Here is a 14,418-nt window from a genome sequence, read left to right on the forward strand (position 1 = left end):
ATGCAGATGCTGTGAAGACTGGATTGCAGCATGAATTTAATGAACATCTGGTAAACCACAGAGACCAACATGAGGTTTCAAGTGCCCCACAGGTGGGTTATGCTGATATTGTGAAAAGAGGCCGTCACAGTGATGTGGCAGGACCATCTCATGCAGAAAAAGTGAACTTTGAAAACCAGCCCTCTGTAACACATGTCTGTGCATCTCACAGCCAGGCACATCCTAAATATGGAGACTCCAGAAACAAGCAGTGCACATGTAACTCACTCACATTTCTTGGATTCCTTCATGAGAATGAAAACATGTCTACAGTTGACCTTAATCTGGTCTTGGATAAAGGTGATGTGATGTACAAAGAGGCCAAGAAAAGATTCCCCAAAAGTATTCATTTGGCAACCGATGAGCTGCCAGGCAAAGTTGATGCTCGCAGGTCTATGTATCATATCAACATGACACAGCTTTCCCGGTATGGGACATTTGAAGAACCTCCAGAGGAGGCAGTAGATACCTTTCTCAGCTTAGAAGCAGGACTGAGCTGCCTGTTGTCAGATGTGCAGTATGCCTTACTGATTATGAGTGGATTGTGTATTGCAGTGTTCAGATCCACATCAGGCAAATATGGGTTCTTTGACCCACACCCCAGAACACCCAGTGGTCTTCCTCTAGCACTATGGTCACGTAATCGTGGTACAGCTGTGATGCTGAAATTCACACTCCTCAGTGACATGATTAAGAGGCTCCAAGATTCTTATGAAATGATGGAGATATCACCTTCTTGTACCTATGAACTGAAGCCTGTGCAATTCTACAGTATGAGCACAGTCAACCTGAGTGATAGTATCACAGACACAGTCTGCAGACCAACAGCTGCCACTACTGTGGCACCTACTGACTCTGATACAACTGTTGATGAAGCAAACTCCTCTACTCCAAGGAGAAACACAACCACTGATCTGACTGAGAACATCTTTTGTCAAATGTCCATTTGTACGCCACTGGTGAAACAAAAAGAAGTCCACATGACTCAGTTCACATCATATGAAGATCAGAATGAACCTCCTAATATACCCACTGACGAACTATGCAGTGAATTAAATTTGCTTCCATCAAATGATGTTTTTTCATGTCAATCAAATGCTGCAATAAACAATGTTGCTGCCTGTGACCTTTCTGATATAGTTTTACAAAAAGTGAAAAAAGTTAATAAACAACAAAGGCACAAAATGAAAAGAAGATTAATGGCATCAGAGAAACCCAGAAATCAGAGAAAAGAAAACCAAAAAAGGAAAGAACGACAAAAGTATGCTTCAAATAAAGATTACAAAGAAAAGAAAAAATCTTGCACAAGCAAGGCATATAAAAACAATCCTGAAGTTAGACAGAAAAAACAACAGTATATGAAAAGATGTTACCATGCGAATGCTGAATTCAGAAAGAAACAACAACAGTATGTTAAAAGACGTTACTGTGAGAATGCAGAATTCAGACAGAAACAACAACAGTATGTTAAAAGACGTTACTGTGAGAATGCAGAATTCAGACAGAAACAACAACAGTATGTTAAAAGACGTTACTGTGAGAATGCAGAATTCAGACAGAAACAACAACAGTATGTTAGAAGACGTTACTGTGAGAATGCTAAAGTTAGACAAAAACAAAAACAATATATAAAAAGACGTTACTATGAGAATACTGATTTCAGAGAGGAGAAAAAAAGCTACATCACTAAAAGGTATCGAGAAAACTTTGAATTCAGAGAGAGACAGAGACAACTGATGAAACAACTAATGCGAGACAGGTATCAAAGTAATCTTGCATTTAGGATTATGCACAACATGAGATGTGCCATGAAAATAAAAAGGAAATACAGATGGGTGAACAGACAAACCCAAGAGAGTGACAACAGTGTAATCAACGAGGCCATATCTGTGTTCAAATCACAAATCAAAGTTGGACCATCATACCCATGTACTGTCTGTTTGAAGGCTTCATTTCCAAACCAAGTACGACCCTGCACAAGGTCAAATTATGTCAAAAACCCACATGTGGCTGCAACATGTTTGACAGGAAAGTTTGTTCATGTTTGTGATGAAAACTGCAGAAATGAGCAGTGCAATGTTCCCGATGAGAGAAAGAGAGAGTGGATTTGTCACACCTGCCACAATCATCTTAAAAATGGATCCATGCCAGCACTTGCTGTTGCCAATAAACTGGAGCTTGCTGATATTCCACCTGAACTGTCTGATCTCAACATCCTGGAGAGACATCTCATAGCCAAGTGCATACCATTTGCAAAGATTATTCCTCTTCCCAAAGGCAGACAAAGAGCCATTAGAGGAAATGTGGTCTGTGTCCCATCAGAGGTACAGGAAACTGTTGAAGCGTTGCCTCGATTAAGAATTAATTCTCAGGTCATGAGAGTAAAACTGAAGAGACGCTTGTCTTACAAAGGTCATCAGCTGTTTCAGACTGTAAGCTGGTCTAAACTTGTGCAAGCACTGCATAAACTCAAGCAGATTCACCCACAGTATAAGGATGTGAGCATCAGAGATGATCCTGAGCTGTGTGACCCAACACTTCCTGATGAAGATGATGATGATGATGAAAACATGAATGAGGACGATTATGATGAGGCTGATTTAATGGAAATTGACAGCTGTGAGAAAAATGCACTGAGTGAAGCACAAAATAAAAATGAACAGGATATTGACATGTTACCCTGTGATGGTGAACAATCACATGAACAGATGAGAGATGATTCAGAGCAAGAAGATGGACTGACTAATGGTGGTTTTGCACTCGAGTCCTGTTTGCAGCCCCCTGATGTGGCTGAGGAGATATTATGTTTCAGTGAAGGAATCTACTCTGTTGCTCCTGCAGAGAGAAACAATCCAATAAGTTTTTTCAAAACACCTAAACTGGAGGCCATGGCCTTCCCTGTGCAGTTTCCTACAGGCCAAAACACACTTGATGAAAGAAGGCTGATCAAAGTATCCCCCAGTGGGTATTTCAAATCAAGACTTTTCTGCATTGATGATCGTTTTGCCAAAGACACAAACTATTTATTCTTTGCACAGTTTGTGACTGAAATACACTTGGCTACATCCAGCATGACAGTACAGTTAAGGAAGGCAAAGCCTCTGACCAGAGATGGTAGAAAAATAACCTCAGGCATGTTACAAGATAAACATGAGGTGGAGAAACTGGTGCGAAATAAAGATGCAGTGAGATTCATGCAGCCTCTGAGAGGAACCCCAGCCTATTGGGAGAAAACAACAAGAGATCTTTTTGCCATGATCAGACAGTTGGGTACTCCCACGTTCTTTTGCACATTTTCAGCTGCTGAAATGCGCTGGCCTGAAGTGATTGAGGCAATAACAAGGCAGCAAGGTGAACAAGTCAATTTTGAAGGACTTGACTGGTCAGCGAAGTGTGACATCCTGAGAAGCAATCCTGTCACAACAATGCGCATGTTTGACAAGAGAGTTGAAGCATTATTCAGAGATTTACTCTTATCTCCCGCAGAGCCACTTGGCAAAGTCATTGACTACTTTTACAGAGTTGAGTTTCAGCACAGAGGAAGCCCACACATACACTGCCTCCTGTGGGTAGAAGGTGCTCCTGTGTTTGAGGAGGATGATGAGCAAACTGTTGTTGATTTTATAAACAAATACATCACAGCTCAGCTGCCTGATCCACATAAACAACCTGAACTGTACAAGAAAGTAACAGAAGTGCAAAAACACAGTAAGAACCACACAAAGACGTGCTTTAGGAGTTTAAGCTCCGGGTGCCGTTTTGGTTTTCCCAAACCACCCTGCAATGAGACAATGATCACAAGACCCAGTGAGGATGATGCACTGGAAGTAGAAACGGCAAAGAACAAGCTCAGACCACTGAACCAGCTGCTGAATGAACCTGAAACTGCTTCCATGAGTTTAGAGCAGCTCTTGGAAAGATGCAAGTTGACACATGCAGAATATCAGAGATACCTGAATAAAATGAACATGAGGAGTACGATCATACTAAAGCGTGATCCAAAAGACTCTTGGATAAACGGCTATAATCCACATCTGCTTGAAGCCTGGAACAGTAATATCGACATAAGCTTTGTTTTAGATGCTTTTGGTGCTGCAAATTATTTAATGAAATATATATCAAAAAAAGAGGGCGGGCTATCTGAGTACCTGAAAACTGTCATTGAGAACTCCCATAAAGACAGTGTAAATGAGTGCGATGAAATGAGAGCCGTCATGCAGGCATATTCAAAGAAGCGAGAGATCAGTGCACAGGAGTGTGTTGCTCGTGCATGTGGTCTTCACATGAAGCAATGCTCACGTGCTGTAATATTCATTCCAACTGATGATAATCCTGTGAAAATGAGTCGTCCCCTGTCAGTTCTGGACAACACAACACCTGAGTCTTCCAATGTTTGGATGACATCTTTGAATGACAAATACAAAGCCAGACCTGAAACACCAGAGTATGAGGAGATGTGCATGGCAGACTTTGCTGCTACTTGCAGGATTGTCTATGGCCAACAGAAAAAAGGTAAAGATGTTTTGCCCCTTCTCAATGAGATGGGGTTTGTGCAAAGGCGCAAAAATGATAAGCCTGCTATCATCAGATTTCACCGCTGCTCACAAGAAAAACATCCAGAGCAATATTACGGAAGACTGCTTAAACTGTACCTTCCTCATCGTTCAGACCACGAACTGAAAACACCATCGTTGCCAACCTATCAGGCTTTCTATGGTGCTGGCTGTGTACAGCTACCAGGTACTGACCATCTTGAGTACGTGCAACACATTGTCAAAAGAAACAGAGAAAAATATGAGAAAAACAGTGAAGAGATCGAGAGCGCTGTTGAGGAATATGAGCAGAACAGAGGTGTGACTGACGAATGGTGTAATCTGGCACCTGAATCAGATCTCGTAAGGTTGCCACTTGTTGAACAAGAAAGAGAGCGAGACAATGAAAATGAACAGGAAGATGTGCCCGACTACAGCCGTCAGGCTGATGCTTCAACAGAAGTCAGAGCCATCAGGGAACCCCCTGCTATTGATCCCACATTGTTACGTCAGATGTTTCAAAATCTGAATAAGAAGCAAGCCTGCATATTTTATGCAGTTAGAGACTGGTGCATTAAAAGAGTCTGTGCTCTAAATCCAGAGCAGTTTTTCTTTTATATTAATGTTGGTGCTGGAACAGGAAAATCACATCTTATCAAATGCATCTACTCAGAAGCATCTAAGATACTGAGCAAAGTGCCCAGATATGCAGACGACGTTGACATATCAAAACCCACTGTCCTGTTAACTGCTTTCACTGGGACTGCAGCTTTTAACATTTCTGGAACAACACTGCATTCTCTTCTCAAGCTGCCTAGAAGCTTAAAACCTCCCATTCAGGGACTTGGCAATCAGCTGGATGAAGTCAGATCAGAACTTTTGAATGCTGAAATAATCGTCATTGACGAAGTGTCTATGGTGTCAAGACATCTGTTTGCATATGTAGATGCAAGACTCAAACAGATCAAAGGGACTCGGAGACCCTTTGGAGGCATGTCAGTCATTGCTGTCGGAGACTTCTATCAGCTACCCCCAGTGCGACAGTCTAAACCTCTCTGTGTGCACAACCCGTCTGAGATCGACCTGTGGCGGGAGCATTTTCAGATGATCACTCTGACCGAGATTATGCGTCAGAAAGATGATGTTGTCTTTGCAGAGATGCTGAACAGAATTCGTGTGAAAGGAAAGTTGGATGAGCTTTGCGAAGCAGATAGAAATTTGTTGTCACAGGCCATAACTGAACCAGCCCTTTGTCCAACTGATGCGTTGCACATTTTTGCAACTAATAAAGAAGTGGATGCACACAACTCTGCAACACTGGCTCTGCTCCACACTCATATCATTGACATCCATGCAGATGATTATAGAAAAGATCCTAGAACTGGCAGAATGGCACTTCAAGACAGACCATTGAAAGGAGGTAAAAACGAGTTACCAGACACACTGAAAGTTGCAGAAGGAGCTCGTGTCATGCTCACCAGAAACATTGACATACAAAATGGTTTGGTTAATGGAGCTTTTGGAATACTACTTAGAGTAGTTCACTCTGAAAACGACCAACACATCATCAAGCTTGGACTTAAAATGGATAATGAGACATCTGGAAAGAATAACCGCACACCAGCAGACGACATGGTGTACATTGAGAGAGCAGAGGAGAATCTGAAGCAGAAAGGAGTGGTACGAAGACAGTTCCCAGTGAAGCTGGCCTTTGCATGTACAATACATAAGGTACAGGGTATGACAACTACATCAGCTGTTGTCTCTCTTAAGAGCATTTTTGAGCCCGGCATGGCCTACGTAGCTGTCAGTAGAGTGACGTCTCTCAGTGGACTGTATCTTCTTGATATGGAAGAGAAAAAAATATTCACCAACCCAGAAATCACTGCAGCGCTTGAGAACATGAGACAAGCCAACCTTGATGACATGATGCCTCTTCTACACGTGAGGCAAACACTGAGCAGGTCAGAGGTTTTCACCATTGTTCATCATAATACAGAGGGACTGCCAGCTCACATTAATGACATCAAAAGTCACCATGAATTGTGTCTAGCAGATGTTTTGTGCCTAACAGAAACACACCTGCGGGGCTCTTTTGTCGCAGAGAGTCTCCACTTGGAAAATTACAATTTGTTCAAACGCAACAGACACCTGTCCTACACAAACTTTCCCCAGATGGCAAACAGAAGTGGTGGTGGAGTTGCTGTTTATGTGAAAAGTGACATTCAAGTGCATGAAAAACAGTACATCCATAATGTAACTGACCTTGAATTTCTGGCTTTAAAGGTTGAAGCACCAGTCAGTGCTCTGATTGCAGTTGTATACAGACCTCCAGACTACACTCTGAGGCCATTCCTGAAAAACCTGGTAAGCCTATTAGACTCATTGGAGATCATGGACTGTCATCCCATCATAGTTTGTGGTGATTTTAATGAGAATGTTTTATCCAGTGCAAACAAACCAATCCTGGAGCTGTTTGAGTCTAGGGGATACGCACAGGTCATCACTGCCCCTACCACAGAGAAGAACACACTGCTTGACCTAATTTTCATTTCTCAGTCAGATCGATGTCTCCATTCTGGAGTCATGAAGACATACCATAGTTACCATGACCCAGTATACTGTGTATTGTCCTGTGATGATTCATGATCTAGATCTTTGAATACAGTAAGTAATATCTATATTTTTGAATGACTTAAGAAAGTAGAGCGATGCTTGAACTCCAGAAAGAAGTCCAGACGCTTTTCTTTGCAAGCTCCTTTGACTACGATGACCTGGATGACTGAGAACCTTCACAGACATAAAGTAGAGCGATATTTAAAAGTTGACGCCCTGCATTGCAGTATAATGTTTGAATTGTTTACATAAAATACAATTACATGAATTAAGTAATGATATCAGTAAAAGATGACAATTTTATTTATTACAGAAAATCTAAAATTCACTAACAGTAACCTATAAATGTCAGAAAAATCAAATATAGCAGTTTAAAACGAACAGTGTAGGCATATCCTCTCTGCAGCCAGGCTTCAACATCCTGCCAGGCTGCCCCAGTCTCACTGTGGCTGGGAGGGAGGGAGGGTGGACCAGAGGATTGCCCACACAACACATAAATGTTCAACAGCTTCTTCATTGTTTCTGAGAGAACAACAATGACTAAAGGTTGCTTTTTAAAAAACAAACAAACCTAATTACAGCAATAATGACAGTTAAGCCACTTTATTTTGAAATACTATTTACAAAAATGTTATTATTTGGTTTGTTATAAACTTTAAACTTTTTCAAAAGTATACGATTATATTTTTGGACCAATTATTCTATAAAACATACATTTTTATGAGCTTTTATCATGTTTCGGCCAGTGTAATCATCAGGGTGGGTCTGGGTTGATAACTGCACATTTCTGTCCAGAAATGTTTCAGCAGTGTTACATATGTAGCACATATGTTACACTTGCTTTCTGTTACCAGCTGATACCCTACATTTGTATAGACAATGGACAGTGTGAGGTTGGGGAGTTGAGTGTGTACGTGTGTGTGTGTGTGTGGGGGGGGGTTAGGTTTCCTTTTTTTTTCCTTTTTTTTTTTAAGAGAGACACAGTCCTCCTGTGTCTTCTCCAATCTTCACATGTAAGATCCAACAGTGTGAGGCACATAGCAGCCAGAAACTGTAATGCCAAAGAACAGAGAGGCTTCATCATCACCATCTTCATCACCGTACGATCAGAGCGTGAGACTTCACATCTGGAGCACAGGAGACATTCTGTGATAAGTCCTCCTTCTAGCTTGTCCCACAAGCAGTCGGTGAGATTTACTCACAACAAAAAGGGTTAATGACATAATTTCCATGAAAACATGTGTTCATTCTTTGTAAACTGTTTAAATTGTGTTTTCACTTGACCTTAGGAGTGTTAGAGTGTATTGTAATGTCTGTACTCAGGTGTTTCCCTCTGTGATCCATCCCCTTCAGAGCTGAGACACTCAGGACTGAACAGACTGCACAGTTTCTGTGACTGAGCCTCCAAAACACCTTTGAAACCACTCATGATAGAAGGGCTTTATATTTGCAGCAGCACTACTACAGGTATTCAGTTTATTACAGGATGTGTTTGTTTCTTAGGACCAGCTCTGAGTGCACACTACCTAACATATACACCTTTCTGTTCACTACAAACCAACTACTCTGGATCATACGGCCAGTTGGCAGGAATGTTGCTGCAGGAAAACATCCCTGGAGATCACCATCATTGTCAGACTGACTGTGCCTCCTCTGTGCAGTGTCAAGATCCTCCCTAAATGAGTGTGTAAGTTAACATTTTCATTATTTTATTCCCTTTGACAAGACAAGTATCACTGATATTTACATTTACAACTACATATGTTGCTGTTTTCTGCTCTTCTTTTAAAGTCCTCAGCTATCCTGCTTCTGTGCTGCTTGCCACACATCAAACTCTGGCCGGATGACAGGGAGGATCCACTCTGAAGTCACTGGACATGATGAGGATCATATGGGACTTCATAGTTTCACAGTAACATTGTGCTCTGTGATTACAGGTTTTAAATGGATACAATGACTGCCTCTCTCTGATCAACAGGCTAAAGGATTGTTTTCATTGTTAGTGCTCTGTACAATGTATGCTTATTTAGTATTTCATCACAGAGCAAACCTTTATTTATTTAACATATTTTTATTTTGTTTTAATGTTGAATTAACTGTAGGGATTTTTTAAGTGGGCACTCGGGATGTCATATGACCAGAAATGTGGTAACTGGAATTCAACAGTATGGAAGAAAAAATCTGCTAAGAACAAAACACACACAAAACCCCCCAAGAAAATTCAAATTCATTCCATGTAATCCAATCTAAAACATTTTAAACTGCTGAACAGCAACACAAACAGTGTTAAAAAACAGTGTTAACAGAATGATTATGATGAGTTTGTACCAAAGTTTCAGGTCACATGGCACACCTAGTGTGTAGTGTGGAGTATCAGCTGGTAAGTATAGGTTTTTTCATATTTGTGTCCTTAGAGTTCAGATAGATAAAGACTTGTGTATAATAATTAGTCATAAGCACAACTCAAAGTCAGGGACTAACTAAATTTGGGACTTTGTGTCTGAGCCCAGGTTAAAACACTGTGTAAAAAAGCATTTAGCGGCATGGCTGAACAATGCTGTAAACTATTGATACTTATTTATCCATGTTCACAAAAAGGACTAATGTTTTTATTTGATTATTTGCATGTGTTAAACTGTGTCACCACCTTACGCTTTCATTTGAGTTTACTCAAAAGTCTCTATACAGTTCTCTTTTACCACTGTGTGGACTCTGTTTACATTAAAACATAAAAAAGAATGAGTAATAAAGAGATGTGTAGACAGATCAGTAGATTAAGTAGACCAATAGAAACAGTTGTTCAGCCATGTTCTAAGAAACCAACACAGTTTAAAGGTTCAGGATTGTGGTTTTAAAAGTGGAATTTTCATGTATTTCATATGTTGCTTATTATTTTTATTTACTTATTTAATTTAGTTATTTTTATTTATTCTACTAGTCCTTTTCAGAAAGAAGCTGTAAAATATGACTTAAGATTTTTATGTTATTTTCTATGACATACAAAACAAATTGATGTATATAATACCGGTACTATTAAACATGATATACATATGTGTATATGTCTGAAAAACATTATGCTGTATATGAAAGTTTGTATTTTCTCCAGAATGTTTGTTCATCTTTTCAGTTCAATTTAACAAATTTGTTTTTACATTTATTTTTATTATTTTTTTTATGAATTAGAGATTTATAAAACATAATTCCACTCTTTAAGTGATTAGAAGAATATGAACTTTTGTTATTCATTCAGAGGTTTGCTGACTACATTTTCTTTTTGTCATTACTCATCTTTTTCTAATTAAAATTTTAAACATTTTCAGTTATTTTCCAACTTCTTCTGTGTGAATATCAGCTTTCAAAAGTTCAGCACTTTTGTTTTCAGGTTAAAAATTCTTTATTTTCCAGCTAATTCAACATTTTTAGCTTAATATTCAGCAATTAATTCATTTCAGTGCATACATTCAGATTCAAGCATTCACACTGCAGTTTCTTCAGAAAATGCACTTTCTAGTTCTGTTTGCACTTGTTTTATGCGTCTTTATAGTCATGTTGTTGTCAGTTTGCATCTTATTGTGGTTGTTTATAGTCTGTGGCTTCTCTAAGTTTCTCTGTAGTTTTTTGTGTTTCTTTGTAGTCATGATTGTCATGGTCCGGGTGAATACGGGGTGTTTCCACTCTGCTGGGCTCCACCTTCAGACGGAGACTCCAATCAGCTTCCACACCTGGTTCCAATCAAGTCACCTGCATATAAGACCAGCGTTCACGACAGACCCCTGCTAACACATGTTAGTGCTAGGCCGCCAAGCCCTTGCGAGAACTCTGGATTACTGTTTTTTCTCCTCACCGTGTTTTCTTTCCTTTTTCGCCATAGGACCCATCTGCCTGCCTCCCTGCTCAGCTCCCCACTCCAAGCCTATTCTGGATCTGCTTTGGACACTCCTCACCCGGAACCCCCTGGACACTCCCTCCTCGATTGACACTTCAAATCTGCAACGCGTAAGCCCAAACCACCATAGCCTAATCCTCCAGCTGTGATTCATTGAGACTACCACTGACTACTTTCCTCCTCTCATCATAGTGACTTCACACCTCCCTCCAAGCCGCTGCCCCCTTTCTCCATTCCCCGGATCCCTCTGTGGAATCCAGCCCTCAGAGTTTCTCGTTCACAGTTTTGCCTCAGTTTTCCGCTCATAGCTTTCACAGTTCATAGCATGCATAGGTTATAGCATTCTTAGTTTTCTGTTTTGTAACTTCGCTCAGCTCTGTAAATAAACTCTGTGCTCACGCCCGTTTTGCCTCCCTCTGTGTCTGCATTTGAGTCCACACCCACTGCCTGGCCCTCTCGGCCGTAACACATGATCACTTTGCATCTCTTTGTGATTGTTTTGAATGTCTTTGTAGTTACGCTGTCGACAGTTTACCTTCCTCTTTGGGATTTTGTAACTCATCTTACTGCACGGCATGGATGTGTCCAGTTGATGGGTGGAGCTTACACATTGCGTAACATATCCGTGATGCTAACAAGAGAATCCGTTTTTTCATTCTGGAAGTGTAGGTCATAGAGGATGCCAAGATTCAGCCCGAGTTGTTCTGCTTGCGTCTGTGAAATGCACTAATAAAAACCTCTTCAAAAAGTGTGGCTATGAGGCAACAGCATATTTTATTTCATTTCCTCTTTTATACACTATTTTGAAAAGAAAACACATTGAATAAATACAAATTTAGAAAGCAACAGATTTTCACTGTATTCTCACAGCAACACATGGTTACTTTTATGGAGCTCTCTCAGGACTAGCAGAGGGATTCGTTTTTGCAGAACCCACCCTAAAGCAGACTTGAGCCACACACTGCAATGGAACACTTAAGACTGGGCATGCAGATGTTGAACCCTACCCCTTTTACAGACACAGAGAGAATGGATTGGCACACTGAGAGACGTTAAGAACATCTAGAAACACCCGAGGGAAGGAAAAGAAATATCTATATACACAAAGAATAAATAAAGAGAAATTAGGTCCAACACAACTTCACTGTACAGATATGTCCACTGGATGTGACCAACCTCTTTCCAGCTCAGCCTCACGTAACCCTTTGACCATCAGCCCCACCCACGATAAATTCAAATATAATATAGTACAACATGGGATGTTCACCAACAGCAGATTGCACCATTTACAATGTTACAAACAAACACAAAATATCATCTAGTGCCTGGCCTATCAGTGTTCAGCGTTCATAGTAAGGCAGGATACAGCAGAGATCTTTGTATCCAGTCAGTGAGTTGTACAACAGGTAGTCCGGCTTGCGTTGACAGTGGTTTTATAAAGTAAACTCCACTCCTGTAGTGTTCAACATTTTGGCAGATGTAGAGTGGCAAAAAAAAGAGTACGGGTTGGATCAGAGCGCAGAGGAAAAGCCAAGAAGGGTGTCAGTAGTATATTACAAATTTTCCCGGGAACTTTCTCTATCAGCCTTTATGGCCGATGTTTCATCCAGGCGTTGCGAACGAGAAAAACAGAGCTGCTTACACGGACTAAGGAGGCAGGAGCAAAGATCCAAGATGCAGGGTCCAGGATCTGGACCGTCTACTTGAGGATTGACGAGATGAAAGGGATAGATGCTATCTGACTTCCAAACAGTCCAGGTACTCCTGGGCCAGGTCATAGCAGAACCGGTACTGTTCCTGGAAACAAAACAGAGGCTTGTTTTTTCATATCATGATTATTAAATATTGTTATGCAATTAAAGTGGTTACATCTAGACTATTTTCTTGCACTGAATGAGATAAACAGTGCTTGGCCATGTCAAACATACAGTAATGTGATAACTCAATAACGTGTTATTCTTATCATATTTCTCTGTAAACATACTGTTTGAAAAGTTATTTTACAAACAAATTAGCTGAAACAAGTTGGGAATGTATGCATTTCCAATCAACTCAGACTACGTTCAACTTGAGATAGGCACGTGCATGAGTAGACAAAGTAAGTCATCATCAATGACACTGTGATTTACCACAGTAACATGTAAATAAAAACCAGACTGGCCAATATAATCCAGTGATCATGAAAAACAGGAGAGATTTTAATCAGTTTGGTCCACTCTGTCATCATTAAAGAGAGAATAAAATTTTGATATAAAATATACATATTTTTATACTGTTTTTAGTTATCATTTAGGGTTAGGGTTGAATTTTGAATTGAAAGCTATGATCCAATAGGAACAACATGTAGGCGACGGAAACAGAAGATAAAAATCAGGAGAAACAGATCAGACAAAGTTTATTTATAAATCTGTGGTTTTAGTTACCAGAGTGAACCTGCCACAAAGACATTTTTAAATTCAAACGCGTTTATGTTTTTTCTTTATAATTCTTCAGTAGAAATCTAAAGCACTGATGGTAATGTAGTAACCTAATGTTTTTCTTTCTTTTCCAATACGAAATGTCATTATTTCTTCCCTCACTGGTTAAAAATGCTTTTAGCCCCAACCCCCCACCGATGCCCATCAACAGGTTTTCTTTATAGAGTCTGTTACCCCGGTAACAGAGAGAGTTTAAGTGAACTCTTTCCAGAACAGAAAAGTAGGAGTTTCCCCTCATCTCAGGGTTAACAAAATCAGAGCTATTAGCTAAACCTTCCTAGAATAGTCCCAAAGTCTCCTCCTTGTTGCTTACCATTGTCTCCACCATGTTTGGCTTAGAGTTGCGCAGCGTTTTGGCAGCAAAGAACACATCCACAATGCTGTGGTGTCGAATCATTTCCAGGATCATGGTGCAAGCACAGAAAGTACCGCTTCGACCGCCGCCATTCCTACTCCAGAAGGAATGAACAAAGACACACACAGAAAATAGAAGCATAAAGACATGAGTGACCTAATAAAGATGTGGTAGAGCAGCTCACACAGCCTCTCAGAGGGGGAGCTACAGAGTGAAATGTCACAGTTTGACTGACCGCAGATCAAGCATGCTGCCAGAAAAAGGCCAGCCGGCAGTCATGCAAGATGAATATCTGAGTAAAGTTCTCATTAAAATACAGGAGCTGGGATTTAATCAGATATTAAATGTCTTACACATAGCCTGATCTCCAGAGAACAAAGGCCCTGACATGAGGATAGGGGACAGTAATTATGCGGCGCTGCTGCCATATTTATTGGATAATATTTCTTCAGCAAAACTGAAATTTAACTGTTAAGAAAAGAACTTTCTGTAACCATTTAAAGAAAAAGTAGC

General features: G+C 40.3%; 1 protein-coding gene across 3 annotated transcripts in view; it reads right to left on the bottom strand.

The window, feature by feature from the left end:
* Window positions 1-11,836: 11,836 nt before the first annotated feature.
* The window catches only part of LOC308384655 (receptor-type tyrosine-protein phosphatase U-like), a 259,383-nt gene continuing 256,801 nt past the window's right edge, over window positions 11,837-14,418 (bottom strand). For all 3 annotated transcript variants that reach the window (XM_080863197.1, XM_080863196.1, XM_080863195.1), the window contains 2 exons: window positions 13,864-13,999; window positions 11,837-12,870 (listed from right to left, as the gene is read on the bottom strand). In XM_080863197.1, coding sequence (XP_080719323.1) covers window positions 12,808-12,870; window positions 13,864-13,999 — 199 coding nt within the window. In that variant the 3' untranslated portion in view covers window positions 11,837-12,807. The remainder of the gene's footprint in view (window positions 12,871-13,863; window positions 14,000-14,418) is intronic.

The sequence above is a fragment of the Rhamphochromis sp. 'chilingali' genome, assembly GCF_963969265.1.
Source record: "Rhamphochromis sp. 'chilingali' genome assembly, chromosome: 17".
Taxonomy (NCBI): Eukaryota; Metazoa; Chordata; class Actinopteri; order Cichliformes; family Cichlidae; genus Rhamphochromis; species Rhamphochromis sp. 'chilingali'.